This window comes from Diplotaxodon limnothrissa, linkage group LG22, assembly GCF_057381915.1.
Source record: "Diplotaxodon limnothrissa isolate DT_005_m linkage group LG22, D_limnothrissa_male_GT1.1, whole genome shotgun sequence".
In the NCBI taxonomy this organism is placed as follows: Eukaryota; Metazoa; Chordata; class Actinopteri; order Cichliformes; family Cichlidae; genus Diplotaxodon; species Diplotaxodon limnothrissa.
In genome coordinates, this window is record NC_140616.1 from 8,353,467 (window position 1) to 8,369,055 (window position 15,589).

The 15,589-nt window shown below is 40.1% G+C and overlaps 1 protein-coding gene across 1 annotated transcript; it reads right to left on the reverse strand.

Moving 5' to 3' along the window:
• Positions 1-13,184: 13,184 nt before the first annotated feature.
• Positions 13,185-14,696, reverse strand: gdf6b (growth differentiation factor 6b). Its single transcript, XM_085346422.1, has 2 exons — positions 14,279-14,696; positions 13,185-14,077 (listed from the first exon to the last, which is right to left on the reverse strand). Exons 1-2 carry the CDS (start codon positions 14,694-14,696, stop codon positions 13,185-13,187), a joined length of 1,311 nt encoding a protein of 436 aa, XP_085202548.1.
• Positions 14,697-15,589: the final 893 nt, after the last annotated feature.

Below are 15,589 nucleotides of genomic sequence, written 5' to 3' on the forward strand. Positions count from 1 at the left end.
GCTTTAAATTTGGGGGGTTTAACATTTTGGCCTATGGTGACTGGCCCTTTTGTTTGAAACCACCCTCTAGTGGTTTTTAGAGGAACTGCAGTTTCACACTGATTCAGATCCAGTCTTTTCAAGTAAAACAACCTATTTTAATTTAAAACAATGTTAAAGGGTAGCATGATAAACAAATATGAAAAAAAAGATAATTTGTTGTATTTAGGCAAAGACTGGACATAGCACTGCGGGAGAGGAGAGGCAGGATTAACATGATTAGGTCGAGGTCATTCTAAATGTGTCTTTGAATTGTGCTTGTCAGATTTTGCTGTCTTATTTGGAACAAAATGAGCAAAATCAACCCCCCTGTTGCCAGTGAGGAGATGGGCAGTGGAGATTGAGCAGGCAGGTAAATAATTTCCAGAAGAAGATTCCTGTTTCCTCAGAGAAACAGACACAGGACAAAGGATAGCGCAGGTTTATTGGGCAGCTATAAAGCTCCTGAGGATCACCTGGTCACAACTCCACCTGATACTCAAAGATATACTCGTAGAAAGAGATAGATATTGTACAAGAGCACAAAACCCCAAGCCTTTTATAGTTAAAAGGGTAGCCATAATTATATCTCCAGCTTACACCTTTTCCAGATCACTTCAGAGCAAGTAATTGCTCTATTACTCTTTTATAATTTCTGTTTTTCTTTCTGTTTCACATGCCCATTATTAAAACATATTACAACCATGGATGGATCTTTTTATCCTTTGTTGATACGCCGCTGAAGACATGCAGATGTCCCCTTATGCATGTTTGCGGTGCGAGTAAAATGCCAATATTAGTATGAATCAGCTCTTTGTTAAACCAAACCAGAGACCTATAATCTTATTTGCAGTCCCACAGATTTACACACTTACTGTCAACTCTCTAACTCATTTTATATAGCTGTTACATGGTATCAAATCCTTTTTTAAGTATTTTAAGTTGCTGCAGTTTAAATGTAAACCTATAAAACTGATTTCTTTGTCTTCAAAGTGGCCTTGAGCCTAAAATACGTAAGCTTTTCCACTCTGCCCTTTTGTGAATCCATTACTTATTACACGGTCATGTTGAAATGTTAGTAAATGACTTGCTTTTAATTATCTTATAGTTTATCCTCTCTGTTTGGTACATTTGTTAGATTACTAAAAGAGCAAGTACAATCTGCTTGTTTTCCCGTCAACACTCCCTCCCCATTTACTTCTTCTTTGTTTTCACTGCTGCATTTTTCTCTGGAGATAAAACCCAGATCCAGCAGTTTATACAGAGTACAATGCTCCTCTATTACATCCGTGACATGTAAAATATTTCCTCTTGAAGTTACCACACGTTTCCTCAAACTGCTTAAAAGCCATAATTGGAAACAGACAGATTGTGCACCTCTGAGTCACAGTAGCCTGAAATATGTTTGAATCCTTATTGTTTTCCTTCTATCTAAGTGAGGAATGGGCATTTTTAGACTTTAATCAAACCTCTCTGGGAAACTTTGAATTCGCTGATTGGAGGGATCTTTCACTTTTTGGTACAGGCTGAATGTTTGGATCTGTGTGTTCCTTAAAGTATGCATGGGAAAGTGCCCCCGCTGGCAGCTCACAGTGGATATTCCCTGTGAATAAATGCATGAATTTATGGCTGTGTGTGTGTGTGTGTGTGGCATGGCAGCGGGGCTTTTCCGTCTTGTCAATGGAAAACATTAGTGTCATGCCCCCACAAAAACCCACCCGCCACCCCCTCGGCCCCCTTTCGCCTGCTTGTTTAATTCAGTCCATCAACACTTCCTCCTTTAGCCTGTTAGTGTCACACTGCATTTCCTCTACGGCCTCAACCGCACTGGCTCGCCACAATCGGCCCGGTTTTGGGTTTCCCTCAAACGGCAAAGGGCTTCAAAGTCAATAACTGCTTTTCTGATTTTTATTGACCTAAAGACTCAACCCCCCACCCACCCCCACAGTTCTTTAAGGGGAATAAATTACAGTAAGGAGGGAGATTGTGGGTTTGAAAGTGTTTCAAACTCCTGTTGATTGCACCTGCAACTCATTTAACAAGGTGTTCAGGCAGGGGGATCACTGAATATCTGACTTTCATATAGAAGAACAGGCTATACTGTAGTTAAGTTTACATAACTTTGTCCAAATGTCAAATGTTGGACTTGTACATGAAGGTAATGAAATTCCTTTGTATGATTTTAAAGGGTTCAGTCTGCTTTTATTTTTCACATTTGTACTTTTTTGTTTGCAGTTTATATATGTATATATATATATATATAATCAAAAGAGAAGAAATGCAATGTTTTTCAAATTGCAAAACTCAGCAGGTGCCATCTTGGCTATGTAGAGAAAAGGAAAGCTAGCAAGCTAACAGTTGCAGATTTCTATCATGCACTTGTGTTGCATGTGCTTTGATCCTGTTTTCTGTTTAGGTTCCTTTAATTTTTATCTGCAGTGCAGAAGAATTCTGCATTATTTGATTTTAGAGCCTCTACATGTTGTAGCTTAAATAGCCTCAAAATCTACCAGCTAGCTAGCTAGCTAGCAAAACCCTATTCTAATAGAGGACCTATGAGCAATTAGTTCCTTATAGCTCCCCCTTTAGTTATATATTGATGTGTCAAAACCGATAATTAAGGGTACAGGGGAGGTTGTCAAGTACTATATTTATGGGCAAAAAACTTGAGATTTTGCCCATAATCGAAGTCCCCAGCTCTAAAGTTGATATGAAAGGAGAACCTAGCCATAGAAGCTGGAACGTTTTTTTAGAAACCAGGATATAAACATGGTTATTTCTGCTCTAATGTTGCAGTTTTAAATATTAGAGTCTTTGATAGCCTCGCTTTTGGAGTCAGGCTCAAGCGGCTGTTCGGGGGACTGCATTTTGTGGTCGATGAGGCTTCGTTGCTGCTTGATGTAACCACACAGCGGAGTATGCAGTGGAAGGAGAGCCATACATACATAAACCATCATAAAGTTTAACGTGCTTAAACTAAAGATGATGTACATGCATTTTCATATTCTAAGAATTTAGTGCAAGTAAATCCAGTTTAACTGAAATATGGGCAAAACTGATGATGCATCAAATCACATCATTGGGGCATTAAACAGCTGACCCCTGTGATGTTTTACAACAGAAGGCATTTAAAAAAATAAAAATATGTGCGTTCCAGTGGAAAGGAGGAGAAAGAACAGACAATCTGTAGGTAATCAACCACCCAATGACTGTCTGTGATCTTTTGGGGGAAATCGACTCACTAATGGCTCGCCTTGTGTCCTGTGTCATTTCCTTTTGATGTGATCGTGCAGTGATGATCAGTGATCTGGCTGTGTGTAGTAAAGAGCTCTCAGCAGGCACTTTTAATTACCGGGGGGACTGATTTTGGCCGCGGAGTCCGCCTCGTCTGGTTTTTATTTCCAACTGCAGACTGACTGTAAAACAACACTGCCAGCGCTGTCACCCAAAACCAAAGCTGCTCATGTACAAAAGCAGCCAGGGCCGTGATTATCATCCTGTGTCGGGCATGTGAGCGACAGCTCCTCTGTTTTTACTTACGACCCCCTCCTGCCCTCCACCTCTTTTTTTCCCTTTCCTTAAAGTATCTTTCTGCACACATAAAAACTGATGTCAAGTGCACACACTACATGCTCTATCGTAGACAAATCAGAGCCAGGTGCGTCCGTATGAGAGAGTTCATATTAGAGAGATATTGCAAACATCTGCGTGTTCTGCGTGTCCTCATCATTTAGATCCCTGTGTGACAGTAAAAGGCTGCGGAGAGGAGAAGAAGGGAACACCCGCTAAAAAGTAACTCTGCCAAAAGGCCTGGCTGATGAGGCTCTGCAACAGGGACAGGGAGCTCTCACACACACACGCATATAGCTGTGTTTACATCTTTTTGGAGAACAATACACTGACTCACGTTAACCTTAACCTTAAGGAAAGACTTCACCCTTTGATTTACTGATGTAGATTACAAGGTCTTACTTTTTGCCCCCATTTTAACCTCGTTAAAGAGGCTGATTTACCTCCCAAAGGTCAGCTCATTTATTAAGAGTTCACGCAGCATCTCGATGTCATCCACGTTATCTCTGGTGCTAACTTACAACAGAAATCCAGCATTACATGCTGCGGGCACAGCGTTTGAAACGGTCTGACTGAGAACACACAAAACTAGTTTTATTGATTTTCAACCAAGTCAGAATTTTATTTCACTTATGGTTTCTATTTTTCACTATAGCATATGCTAGAAAATACATTACTGGTGAAACAAGTGATGTGAATTCTAGGCTCACTGCCTCTGTAACTCTTTTCTCCCTTGGTCTTTTTGAACAAGTTAAGCATGTTATTTTGAATTGCTTTCCATATTGAAACACTCAGAAATCATGCCAAACGCCTGTGCTGCAATGTTCAGAAAGTGACATGGTCTTCCTTTGCACGTCACCAGCTTCATGAAATGAAATTGGTAGTCGTGGCATGACATTGCTAACAGAAACGTGTAGTTTTCCAGTAATACAAAAACACTGTTTTGCATTTTTAAAGAAAAGTGACTGTGCACCAAAATGTAACAGAAAACTGCATTTTAGATCAGTTAGTCCTCTTTCCTTTCCAGAGGGACAAAGGCACCAGTAGTTAGCATCTCCCCATGTCACACCTGACCATCTGCTGGAGGCTTTCATCAGAAGTAGTCAACTATTTGGCTCAAATCTAGTACAGAGTCTGTGGTTGCCCCATGCCCAGCCACCAATTTGGAGGACATAGATATATGCTGATATATCTCCTAGCACCAGCACAAGAGGAAGGGCCTCCTCGTTAGGTGTCAGTCAGCACAGTTTTGTTTGTTTTTTTACCAGTGCAAGAAGTTTTTTTTAACTAATTCATATTTGCACAATTCTCACAAGGCAGGCAAGCGATGAAGAAAACCAGGGTTAGGTGTCTTTGGAAGGCGTTTAAAAGACATTCCCTTCTTTCTCATTTGATGATTGAAGCTCCTCTCTAACCCATCAATCCAAAATCTCCCACAGGTGGTTGGTTAGGATTTAATCTAGCGAATAAAGATGATTGATGATTCACATCATTTTCATCCTCATCAAACCCTTCAGTGACCGCTCGTGCCCTGTGGTCAGGGGTATTTTTTATCCTGGAATAAGTTTCTCCCATTTTGAATGAGGCTTTCTTATATTTGGAACAGAGGACGGAAGTTCTGGTTTCACTTCAGCTCTCTGTACTAGGGATTACATTCTGGGTATCTTGGCCCTTGCGGCTTCAATTCAACCATTGCAGAGATCCTAACACCAGTCTACCAGCCGGTCCGCGTATTTGGCCCGAAATGAGGTATCTCAACAATTATTGGATGGATTGCCGTGAAATTCAGTGCAGACATTCATGTTCCCCTGGACATTTAGCTCAAAGCAGCACTGTGGCCTCACTTACTACTGCTGAAGTAACACTAGAAAGACTGTTTCATACTTTAAACTGCTTCCTTTCTTTATGACTTCTCTGACACAGAGCTGTCTGTTTTCCTTTCAAAACTCACACTCTCCCATTTTTTCTTTCAGTTTCATATTTCCTTACTTGTTTGTCACGTTATCTCTGTTCACTTTCCCTCAGTTGTCATCCCATTCTTCTTTCCCTTCCTGCTCTCTGACACACATCTTCTCATTTATTTTCCTTTTCTTGTTCCTTTTCTGTTTCTGTTGCTCCTGCTGTTTGTCTTTCCTTCATAGACACACCCCTTCTGGCTCACATCCTCTTCCCCTCAGGTGCATCACAGAGATGAAGGATGGTATCGGGACTCTTCCAACGTCTATAAAACGTAACCAGAATGAGGTGTTGTGGATAACGCGGGTCTTTAAAATGTTAAAATATGTGGCTCCGTGCCCGCTGCCCTCTCATGAAACCTTCACCCGAGGCCACAGACTGTATAGGAACAGAAAGATCGAGTATGGGAATGCAACTGGAGGTTCCTGTTCAAAGCGCGGAAATATAGCATGTGTATCCAAAGTACATGTGGTGAGAGAGAAGAAATCGAGAGAGGGGTTACAGCGAGGAAAAATGAGAGACAGAGAGGGCTTTGAGCTTTCAGATGGGGAACAGTGGAAGTCACTAAACCAAAGTTATTTTGTTTGAGCCTATAGAGCAGTGACTGCAGGTATTAATGGATGAATACAAACACATTTACATGCTGTAAGTGCCAAATTATTACAATGGGGAGTCCCAAAACTCAAATATTGCCAAGTCCTAAGCCCTAAAAGAGAAGCTAAATGCATATGACAAAAGTTAATCCTCCTGAGACCTGTGAAATTGAAATAATTTTGAGGCATTTGAATTTGAGATCAAAATATGACAATAAGACAAGAGCAACAAAGAAAAAATAATACAATTAAACAGTTTTTGAAAAAAAACCTGTGCTGTAATTAATGTTTTGACAGCTGTTTCTGGTATCGTCAGATATTTTCCCCGGTGTTTGACCTGTGCCTTTTAAATTTAAAGGGAAGCACAGTCAGGAGCAGATTCAACACTTATTCAATTAAAGAGTCATGTAACAACGTGGTAAATTAACTTACTAACTTAACTATCAGTATCGTCATTACTGCATAATGTGCAGAAGAAATAAGTTACAACTTTTTAAATAAATTATCTCAAATCTGGAGAACAAAATGTTTAGTGCAGTAATTGATTGATTGATGCTACATGTGAGGAGCAGCTTGCACAGCGTAAATCTGTCTGCACACTGTAAATGAAACATGTCGTCACACTGAAATACTTTCATATTGTTAGTGAGCAAACTAAAATGACTTCATCTTTTAACCTGGTGTTGATGGACGTCATTGTCCCAAAGATCACGCTCAGTGCACAAACTGATAAAGTGGAGACTCCTTCCAGCTGATGCAGGTTACACCTGATTGTTTTCTATTTGTAACTTTTTCAAATGTGGAAAAGGAGTTGTTTTTTTCCGACATCAGTAATTTTTTTTTGTATACTTTATTAATCCCTTGTAGGGAAAGTACTCTCTGCATTTAACCCATTCACTCAAATAACAGAACATTTACTGAATGTCCTGTTATTTAACTTCCTGTTAGAACAACTGAAACAGGAATTTATGTTACTTGTCTGAATTATTTTAAAGTGTATTCTGTATGCTTATCACAATTTTTAGTGCAAACCTGAGAGGTTTTCTTGCTTTTAAGAAGACACATTTTACAATGCACACCTGTCTGCATAATTGAGCTGCTCCCACCTGTTTAATCCATTTTCTCCAGGTGTGCAACTGGCCAAAGGACCACACTAATTAAATTTCAGTGTTTCAGTATTTGTGCACTCGCTCACTAAAGCCCCAGTAGGTAATATTAATTCCACTACTGTTAAATTAATGTGAGAGTAATGAACTTTAATATGCATGCTTCCAAGCAAAGTGTTCAAAAGTAGTTATTGTATCAGCTGAATATCAATGGAGCTTTGACTCAAGTATTTCATGACTGAATGAAATGTCAGCTCTGAAACTCAACTCAACATGCATACGTCTAAAGTGGAATTTGGTTAATTTATAATGTGACAAACACTTGCAAAGCTTATGAATCAAAACAGTCAGACACTGAAAAGAAATATAAAAATCAGTTTAAGACTTTAGGATGTTACACGCCCTCGCCGTCCACTGAGGCAGAATCCCGTATACTGTGCAGCAGACTGTTCAAGATACTGAGACCAGTGTCTAAAATTAAAGGCATCTAATCTTAAAGGCAACCTTACATAACCAGTTAAATAATATGTAAGCTTCCACCTTAACCAGCTAGGACAGAATATATAAAAACACAATACATGCATGTTTATTTCAGCAATTTTCCACTTTTTTTCAATTGTATTTTAAACAGGATTTCGATAAAAATATTTCAAAGATGTTGCTTAAGTTGAAATGCAGTCTTTGAAATGCTGTTGATTAGATACTGAAGGGTATCTAGACCTGAAAAAGCATTAAATTCATGCCCTGTGAGGTCTGAGGAAGAGCAATTCCCAGAGTTTACTTGACCAACAGAAGTGACTTCCCTCTTGTGTCGGGGCTTTGCTGCCATCCGACTCCACAGAAAGGATTTCCCCCATAAAGCCTCTAACAAGCTGCGTTTACCAGAGTAAACACAGAGGTCAAGGTGAGAGGACTTTTCACTTCTAAAAGCAAACAAGGGAGGCACGTGCTGGATAATATTTAAGGGGAAAGTATTTTCTCTGTTTTTGCCGTGCTTGTCTGACATTTCTTTGATGTTTTTTTTCCCGTACTTCTGTAAATATCTGTTTCCAGATCTCTGTCCTTATCCCTTTTTAACTCTCTGTTCCTCTTGACTGCACTCTGGGCATGTGTGAAACATTTAACATCACAGAAAAGTCAGGAAAAAAACATGAGTTCCCACTTATTTCCCCCTCCTCTGATAACAGCAGCTGAATCCTGCACTCGATTTACACCCGTCTTTGTGTCTCCAGCAAATATTTTTCTCCATCTCACAGCAAATCTGCCACAGCGAGACACAGAGCAGAAACGCCTCCTCTTTAGAGACGCTGCATTCCACTCTTTTGTCCTTCGAGGCTGCTCCGAGCAGCCGCTTCAAACCCGCCTCCCCCCTTTTTTTTATATCTCACCTTGTTGTTTGGAGACTGACAGCGAGGCCCTCAGTGAGCATCGCACGCATTCCTTCCCCCTCACCCTCCTCTCTTCCCTCTTAATTGCAGCTCTTTTCTAAGGGGACGAGTACATTGTTTAATATCCGCAGTCCCTGGAGACAATGGGCCACTTGACCTTTGAACCCAGTTAGGGCAAAAGCAGGCTTAATCTGATGTTGAGATCCTCCACCACTATTGTCTGTGAAGTAAAGGACTCAATGTGGCTCTAGACTGAAGCGGGGTCAGTTATTGCATCCGCACACCAATTTGTTTGTCACATATTGATCCCATCCATTCTCCCTCCCCATCCGACCTCCAGCACAGAGAAACACAGCCCACCCATGGAAGATGGCACTAGTTCCACATGTCTGCTGACCTTGCTTTCACCCTGCAAACTGTCCAGCAGCAGGTACAGCTCAGCTCTCTGTGCTGGAACTGAAGCTGAATATGCAACAAATGTCCCCCTAAAGACCCGTGTGTACTCTGTATTGTGTCAACCTTGGAGCCTTCTCTTGTGTATAGAATAAAAAATCTGACATATCTAATTATATAATTAGCTGCTTCTCACTCTATTTGAAGTAATTAATGTATAAACTGGACAACCCATCATGGAAGAGTTAAATATTTATCTTTTTATAACAGAGAAGAAGATGTCTAAACTATTTTCTTTAAATTGAAGTTGGGAAACTAGCAAAGGGGTTTCATATTTTTGCTTATAAATTAGGTAAAACAGAGTTATTTGCTGACTATGTGGAAACTTTTCAACCTGGAGAAGTGTACTCAAGCTTTATCAAATAAAATTTAGATGTAAAAAAAGGTTAAAAGGTTGCTGTGAGAGCACTTTATAAAACCTGATAGCACTAAAGCTTACTGGAAAACGTGATCAAACTATTAAACAGGATTACTGATGAAAAGCAGTTTTGGATTTCTCTGGCAAAACACAAACATTTTTAGTCTTTTTATTTTGTCCACTAGATGAAGCCACAATGATGCTAATTTATTTTTATTAGCAAAACACCATAGCTGCAAACAATGGACTGTAAATACTGGAAATAGTGGCCACAGCCAAGCTAGAGCATCTTAAAATATAGTTTATTAAGACATTATATATTGTTTGTTTAATGAAAACAAAAACAGCCATTAAAAAAATTATGTTATTACAAAATGTCATATAGTGTAGGCCATATTACTTTTTTTTTAAATACAGCTACCTCTATTGTTACCAGACGTAATCACTTCTTGCCTTCCCTTAACTGTCTTTAACAAAGGATTCAGCTGCTAACTGATTAATTTTAGCAGCAGTTGTACTTTAAGACATTGGTAAGCTAGGCTGCTGTTCAGTCTTTATGCTAAGCTAACCTGCTACTAGATTATTTTATAGACATACATGACAGTTACTTTAATTCAAGCTGAGGTTTTTCCTTTAAGTGTAATCAGATCACACTTTCCTTTACACCTGTTGTACAGTTAGCAGTAGGTGTTTTTAGCATGACAAACCCTGTTTTAATTTAGCTAATCTGCAGTTAGCCCAGTTTGTCCAGTAATTTGAGCTTTTCTGTTTTCCTTTAAAATATATATATTAATTTAATATTGAAAACATTCATGTATTTCCTTTCTTCTTCTTCTTCTTCTTCTTCTTCTTCTTCTTCTTTATTTTTTTTAAGACAATTGCTACATTGATTTAATTAAAATGTTACCAGCGTTTGAGTAGTTAATGCTTCATTTTGAAGATATTGCAAAGTTTGGGGTCAGTAAGAGAATCAACAGCACTCCTGCAGGTGTAGATCAGCTGATATTTGGCTCAATTTGGTTATGCTACTTTTGCATCTTCCAGGTGTCTCAGTGTCCTTCTGTTACAATGTTGTTTAATTTACTGTTTACAGACTCTGGGCCAATAAAGAGCTGGCATTTTTTACAATACAAAAAAAGTCATGTTAAGAGTAATCACTATATGGTACTAGCACTAAAACTGTCAAAAAATAAATAAATACATTCAAAACATCAGCAAGAAAACATTGTAAGTTTTAATGTGCATCTTTATACATTTTATATGTTAATTTGGTTAGACTATTTAATGCTGCAAAAATACATTATTCAGGAATTTCTGCTTCATAGAGTAGCACACTTTTATTATAGAAATGAGAGGTTCCAATAAAACACAGTGTGCCACAACACTGTCTCTATCAGTTGTTGTAATATATTATTTTTGGATGCCTGTAAATATTGCAGAGCATAAAGTATGAAAAGTTAAAATGTGCCGCTAAGATAAACACAACACCAAAAATAATCTTTTTTTCTTTTTTGTCTCAGTGGATAATTATTTCCTGTTTATATATATACATTAAAAACACTGATAGAAATCTGATATTTCACAATCTGTCACATTTCTTTACAAAAACATTACCCATGTGTGTTTATTTGAGCCTGAACCTCCAGATGTGTAACTCGCACCGTCTGGAAGTTGTAACAGAACAAAGCGGACAAAGTAAATGCAATAATTTACTCACATGACTTAAATTATTATTTCCATACCAAATATTTACACATGGCACCTTTGACCATCAGTGCATTACAGACAAAGTTATTGCATCTATATAATCATCTTAAACATAAAGCGGTGCGAAACCCCACGATGGTTTTGATGAAAAGATGTGAACGTTGGTCGATCGGAAGACGTTCCCTGAGTCATAGGCCATGTCAGGTGCTGAAAATCTGCTATTTTAATCCTGGCAGGGATAAAAATCAAAACTTCCATTATGCGGAACATGTTTACCTGAAGTTAATGATTTGGTTTACAGAAGAAACAGCTGGAAAGAGCGGAATCAGTCAGTTTGTTCAGTCAGCAAAAATTCTATATTAACTAACTGGACACGTTTTATTGTTCTAGTGAAACTGGATGTAAAGTTATTACATATCATATAAACCACTGAGCTAACAGATGAAGAGATCTGGATAGTTTTTTTTTTTTTTTTACTCCAAGGCCTTCTTTTGAAAATGACCAGAGAAAAATTGTGCCAAAACAATAAAACCACTGACAGCTGATGGGAATAACATAAACCATATACAATGCAGCGATCTGCTGGGAAACCTAAGATTCTGGCTTCATGTGGATGTTCATTAGACAAGTAAGATAACAGGTAGACTCCTCGATGGCAGTGGGCACAATATGCCCATCTACACCGAAGCAACTACCTAAGAATATGATAAGGAGCTCAGATCATTGACTTAACCTCCAGACTCCCCACTCCCATTCTAATCCAAGCATCCGTGGAAGCCTCACATTTAAAGAACAGAGCTCAAAAGAGCCACTGCCACTGTGTCTGAGCAAAGTGGATGTTATAGATATGAAACAAACTAAGAATGAAGTTACCACACTGATGACATACACCTCTGCTTAATAAACTCAAAGTAGATATTTATTTCATTGTTAATAATCGCTTAAAAGCTGTTTTTTGACTTCTTTAAAATGTTTTAGAACCAGGTCTCTGGTACCAGACATCCTGTCTCCATGCCCTCATGGGTTAGAGCTGTGTCCAAGTTTGGCAGATGGTTTTATTGTTGTGGGTGATTCATTGCTAATATAGTTTCCTTTCGAAATCCTTTAAGTTTTATATAAAGAGTCTAAAAGTTATACAAATTACACATTTAATTTAATCCAATCTTTTGATCTTTTGAAAGGTTCAGTATATTAACTGAAGGTTTATTCTTTGTTGAAGATTCCTGGATTTGTGTATGGAAACCATTCTCACGCTTCTAACTTCCAGAAGGAGCTGAGCTCATCATAAAGTGGAAAGTTTGCATGTCTGAATCATCACCTGTATCAGTCTTGTGACAGGTAATAGACCATCAGCAAATACGCTGATATTTACAGATGGTGGTGGCTTCTGCTTCTTTGCTGTGTTTGACTAACTATGACAACAAATTTGGTTATTAAATGGTTGTGAACAGACAGCCACATAACGTCCACTTTGCGTATACTTAGCTTGTATTACCAGAACCTGTTTTTGTAAAGATAACATAGTAATGCCTTTTCTGAATACATTTACATCCACATTTATTGCAGGGTGGATTTATTTATCTGGACTACCTTTGTGTGGTTGTTTGAATAAATTTTATTTCTTTAGGACACGACCAAGCTGCAGGGTTTAGCATACAGATATGAAATCATCCTTTTCATCAAAATCTTTGCAAGAACATGCTCAACTTTTTGCATTTAGTATTTTATTAATTTGGCGATGAGATGCATATTTATTTGTCCACAAATCTGTGGTAATTGCAGAGTTTCAAGTGACTAGATTGATTTTCTTTAAAAAAACAAAAAAAGGATGAGGAGATGGACAGAAAGAGATGTTTGAGGTATCAAGATGACTGTGTTGGATGCATAATTGAAAGAAAAATGCTTCTCAACTATAGTTGATGTCTCCATCTTGCTAAAGTTCTCTTTATTTCAGATACAGGCTTTCCTCCACGTTGACTGCGATGCAGTTCAATTCCCAGGAGGTCAAGGTAAGCCACGACCCCTGCTGGGCGTACTACCTGCAACCACAAGACTCCACCACCATATCCTCGTACTGCTTGTACACCACATTGTTTCCTGAGTCGATGTAGAGGATGCTGATGGGGCTGAGTTTGGATGGGGCGCAGCAGCTTGGAGGCATGTTGCTAGGGTTCATTGAATTCATCAGAGTCTGGATAATGGCGTGGTTGGTGGGCTCCAGGTGGGATCGCAGGGGGAAGTCGCACACCCCCTCGCAGTGGTACGCCTCATAGTCCAGCGGGGCGATGATCCAGTCGTCCCAGCCCAGATCTCTGAAGTTCACATGCAGGGGTTTCTTGCTGCACCTGGATTTTGACTTCCTGCCATGTCGCTTCCCATGGCGGGTTTTGGATGCAGCAGTCCTGCGTCTCCTGCTGGCTTTAGTGCCAGGGCCCCTCTCTTTGGGGCTTTTCTCGAGGCCCAGTAAGGCTCTCCCCTCCCTCCTCTCGCTGAAGAGTGTCTGCTTCTTCATTGACCTGGTGAAGACCACTAAGATGGCCTTCTTCTGCTGAGGCCTCCCATGTCGGTGCAGTCCCAGAAGATGCAGATCCAGCTCCCTCTCAGGATTGTCCAGCACGGCCCTGAGCTCCAGGCAGAAGTGCTTCCCCTGGCTCAGGTGTTGTCGCTCCTTGAATATCTCCCACACGTCCAGCACCTCCCACCTCGGCCTGTGGGAACCCTGCAGGTCCAGTGTTTTGGAGTCGAGCAGCTGCTGGTCGTGGCAGGAGAGGAGCTGGATGTCGACAGGCTCTGTTTCCGATATCCTGAAATTCCCAGACGCTTTTGTGTAAATCCTGAGCTCGGCTCCCAGCACCTCCGCTTTTTCTGAGAGGGTTGAGACATCGAACAGATACTGTTGTCTCCTCAGAGGGGAGAGTGGGAGGTCATCTGTGGAAAGCATTAAAACAGCAGGGTCAGATGCCTTCTCACTGAGATGATCTACATACCACAAAGATGTGGAATCTGACAGATAAATATCCCAAATGCAGTCTGCACTGAATTAAACTGGGAGACAGAGTATGAGTCACAGGTGAACCAGCAATACTACGTACAAGCACACACTCACACACGCGGCAGAGCTCCACATACCTTGTCCGCTGTCCACAAAACTTGCAATAGTGTTTGCAGCTTTTGAAGAACGGAAAAAGCTGGCATTGAGACCCAGCTTCTCCGCCGTGGAGAATGTCTTGTAAATAGACAACATGTAGTCATGCGGCTCAATTAAGTCTTTAGGTGCTGCTTTGTTGTATCTGTCCTGTGAGGGTCGAGCGTAAAACTCCTTAAAATATTTAGACGCTTCTTGTGAATTAAAAATCTTCGCCGCTTTGCTGCTTTTCGGCGCAGCTGGAGGGAAAATAACGAGAGTCTGGAAACAGGGCATGCCCCACACGAACACAAGAGCCCCGCAAAGAAAAGAGAAGTGATAGAAATCCATCCTCTGCGCTCGTCCTGAGTCTGAGTCGGAGCCTGAGCTGTGGCCGGGGTGGACCAGAGCTGGACTCTGCATCCGCTCCTCTGTGCAGCAAGTGGCTGCTCCGCAAAGTGCGCACAGCTCAGAGGGACAGGCGGCGCGCAGTTTAAAAAACACAGGAGACGAGGACACGCCTACATTGTTCTAAAGGCTTAAAGGAGAGGGCAAATTAGGCTGTAAAGATAATTGTTCCTCTGACACCCCCCACCCTCCTCACGGAAAGACAGATGTGCGCTCAAAAGACTATGGTGCATGAAACTGCGCTGACTTTTCTCGCTCTCACCAAACCTGCTTAAATGGAATCAGAATTGATTTGATTTTCAGTTTTAAGCCTGAGTTTTGGAAGTTTCTCTGCAGAACGAGTCCTGTAACGTTGCCTCGGTGCATTATTTATTTAGTGTTTATTGTGGAGTGTAATGCCCTCTAGTGAAGCAAAGAGATACTGCTTTGATACGAAAGACGAAAGGCGCACAGAGGCAACGTCCTTCAGCACCGTGGACAGAGTCTGTGCTCAGCAGATAGAAATAATTATTATAATCCACACATTATTCAGATATCCTCATATTTGAGATTCATGACTAGAATAGACTCTAGAAAGAAAGACATAACTGCGTAACTATACTACACTTTTCTGCATGGTATGAAAAAAAGGCGTCACGATGCTGTTCATTATTTCTTTATTTCATTTTTTTAATTAATTTTGGGACATTAAAATTATTTATTACAGCCCCTTCTAAAATGTTCTTAATGGTGGGAATATTTAAAGTTACATCCTCAGTAAAAACATTTGTAGACACCCGTGGGGCTGAAAACACCTGAATTCGAAGATCAAGAGGCGTGGCCCAACGCTTTTGTCCTTATAATTTGTTTACATTGTATCCATGGCCCAAATCTCAGCTCCATTACCTCACTGCTAAATCTTGGGCTTC

Excerpts from the sequence above, each read along its gene's own strand:
- gdf6b (XM_085346422.1), bottom strand. The coding sequence starts at position 14,696 with ATGCAGAGTCCAGCTCTGGTCCACCCCGGCCACAGCTCAGGCTCCGAC. Across the intron at positions 14,078-14,278 it reads TTTTGTGGACAGCGGACAAG|ATGACCTCCCACTCTCCCCT; the intron begins GTATGTGGAGCT and ends TGCTTTCCACAG.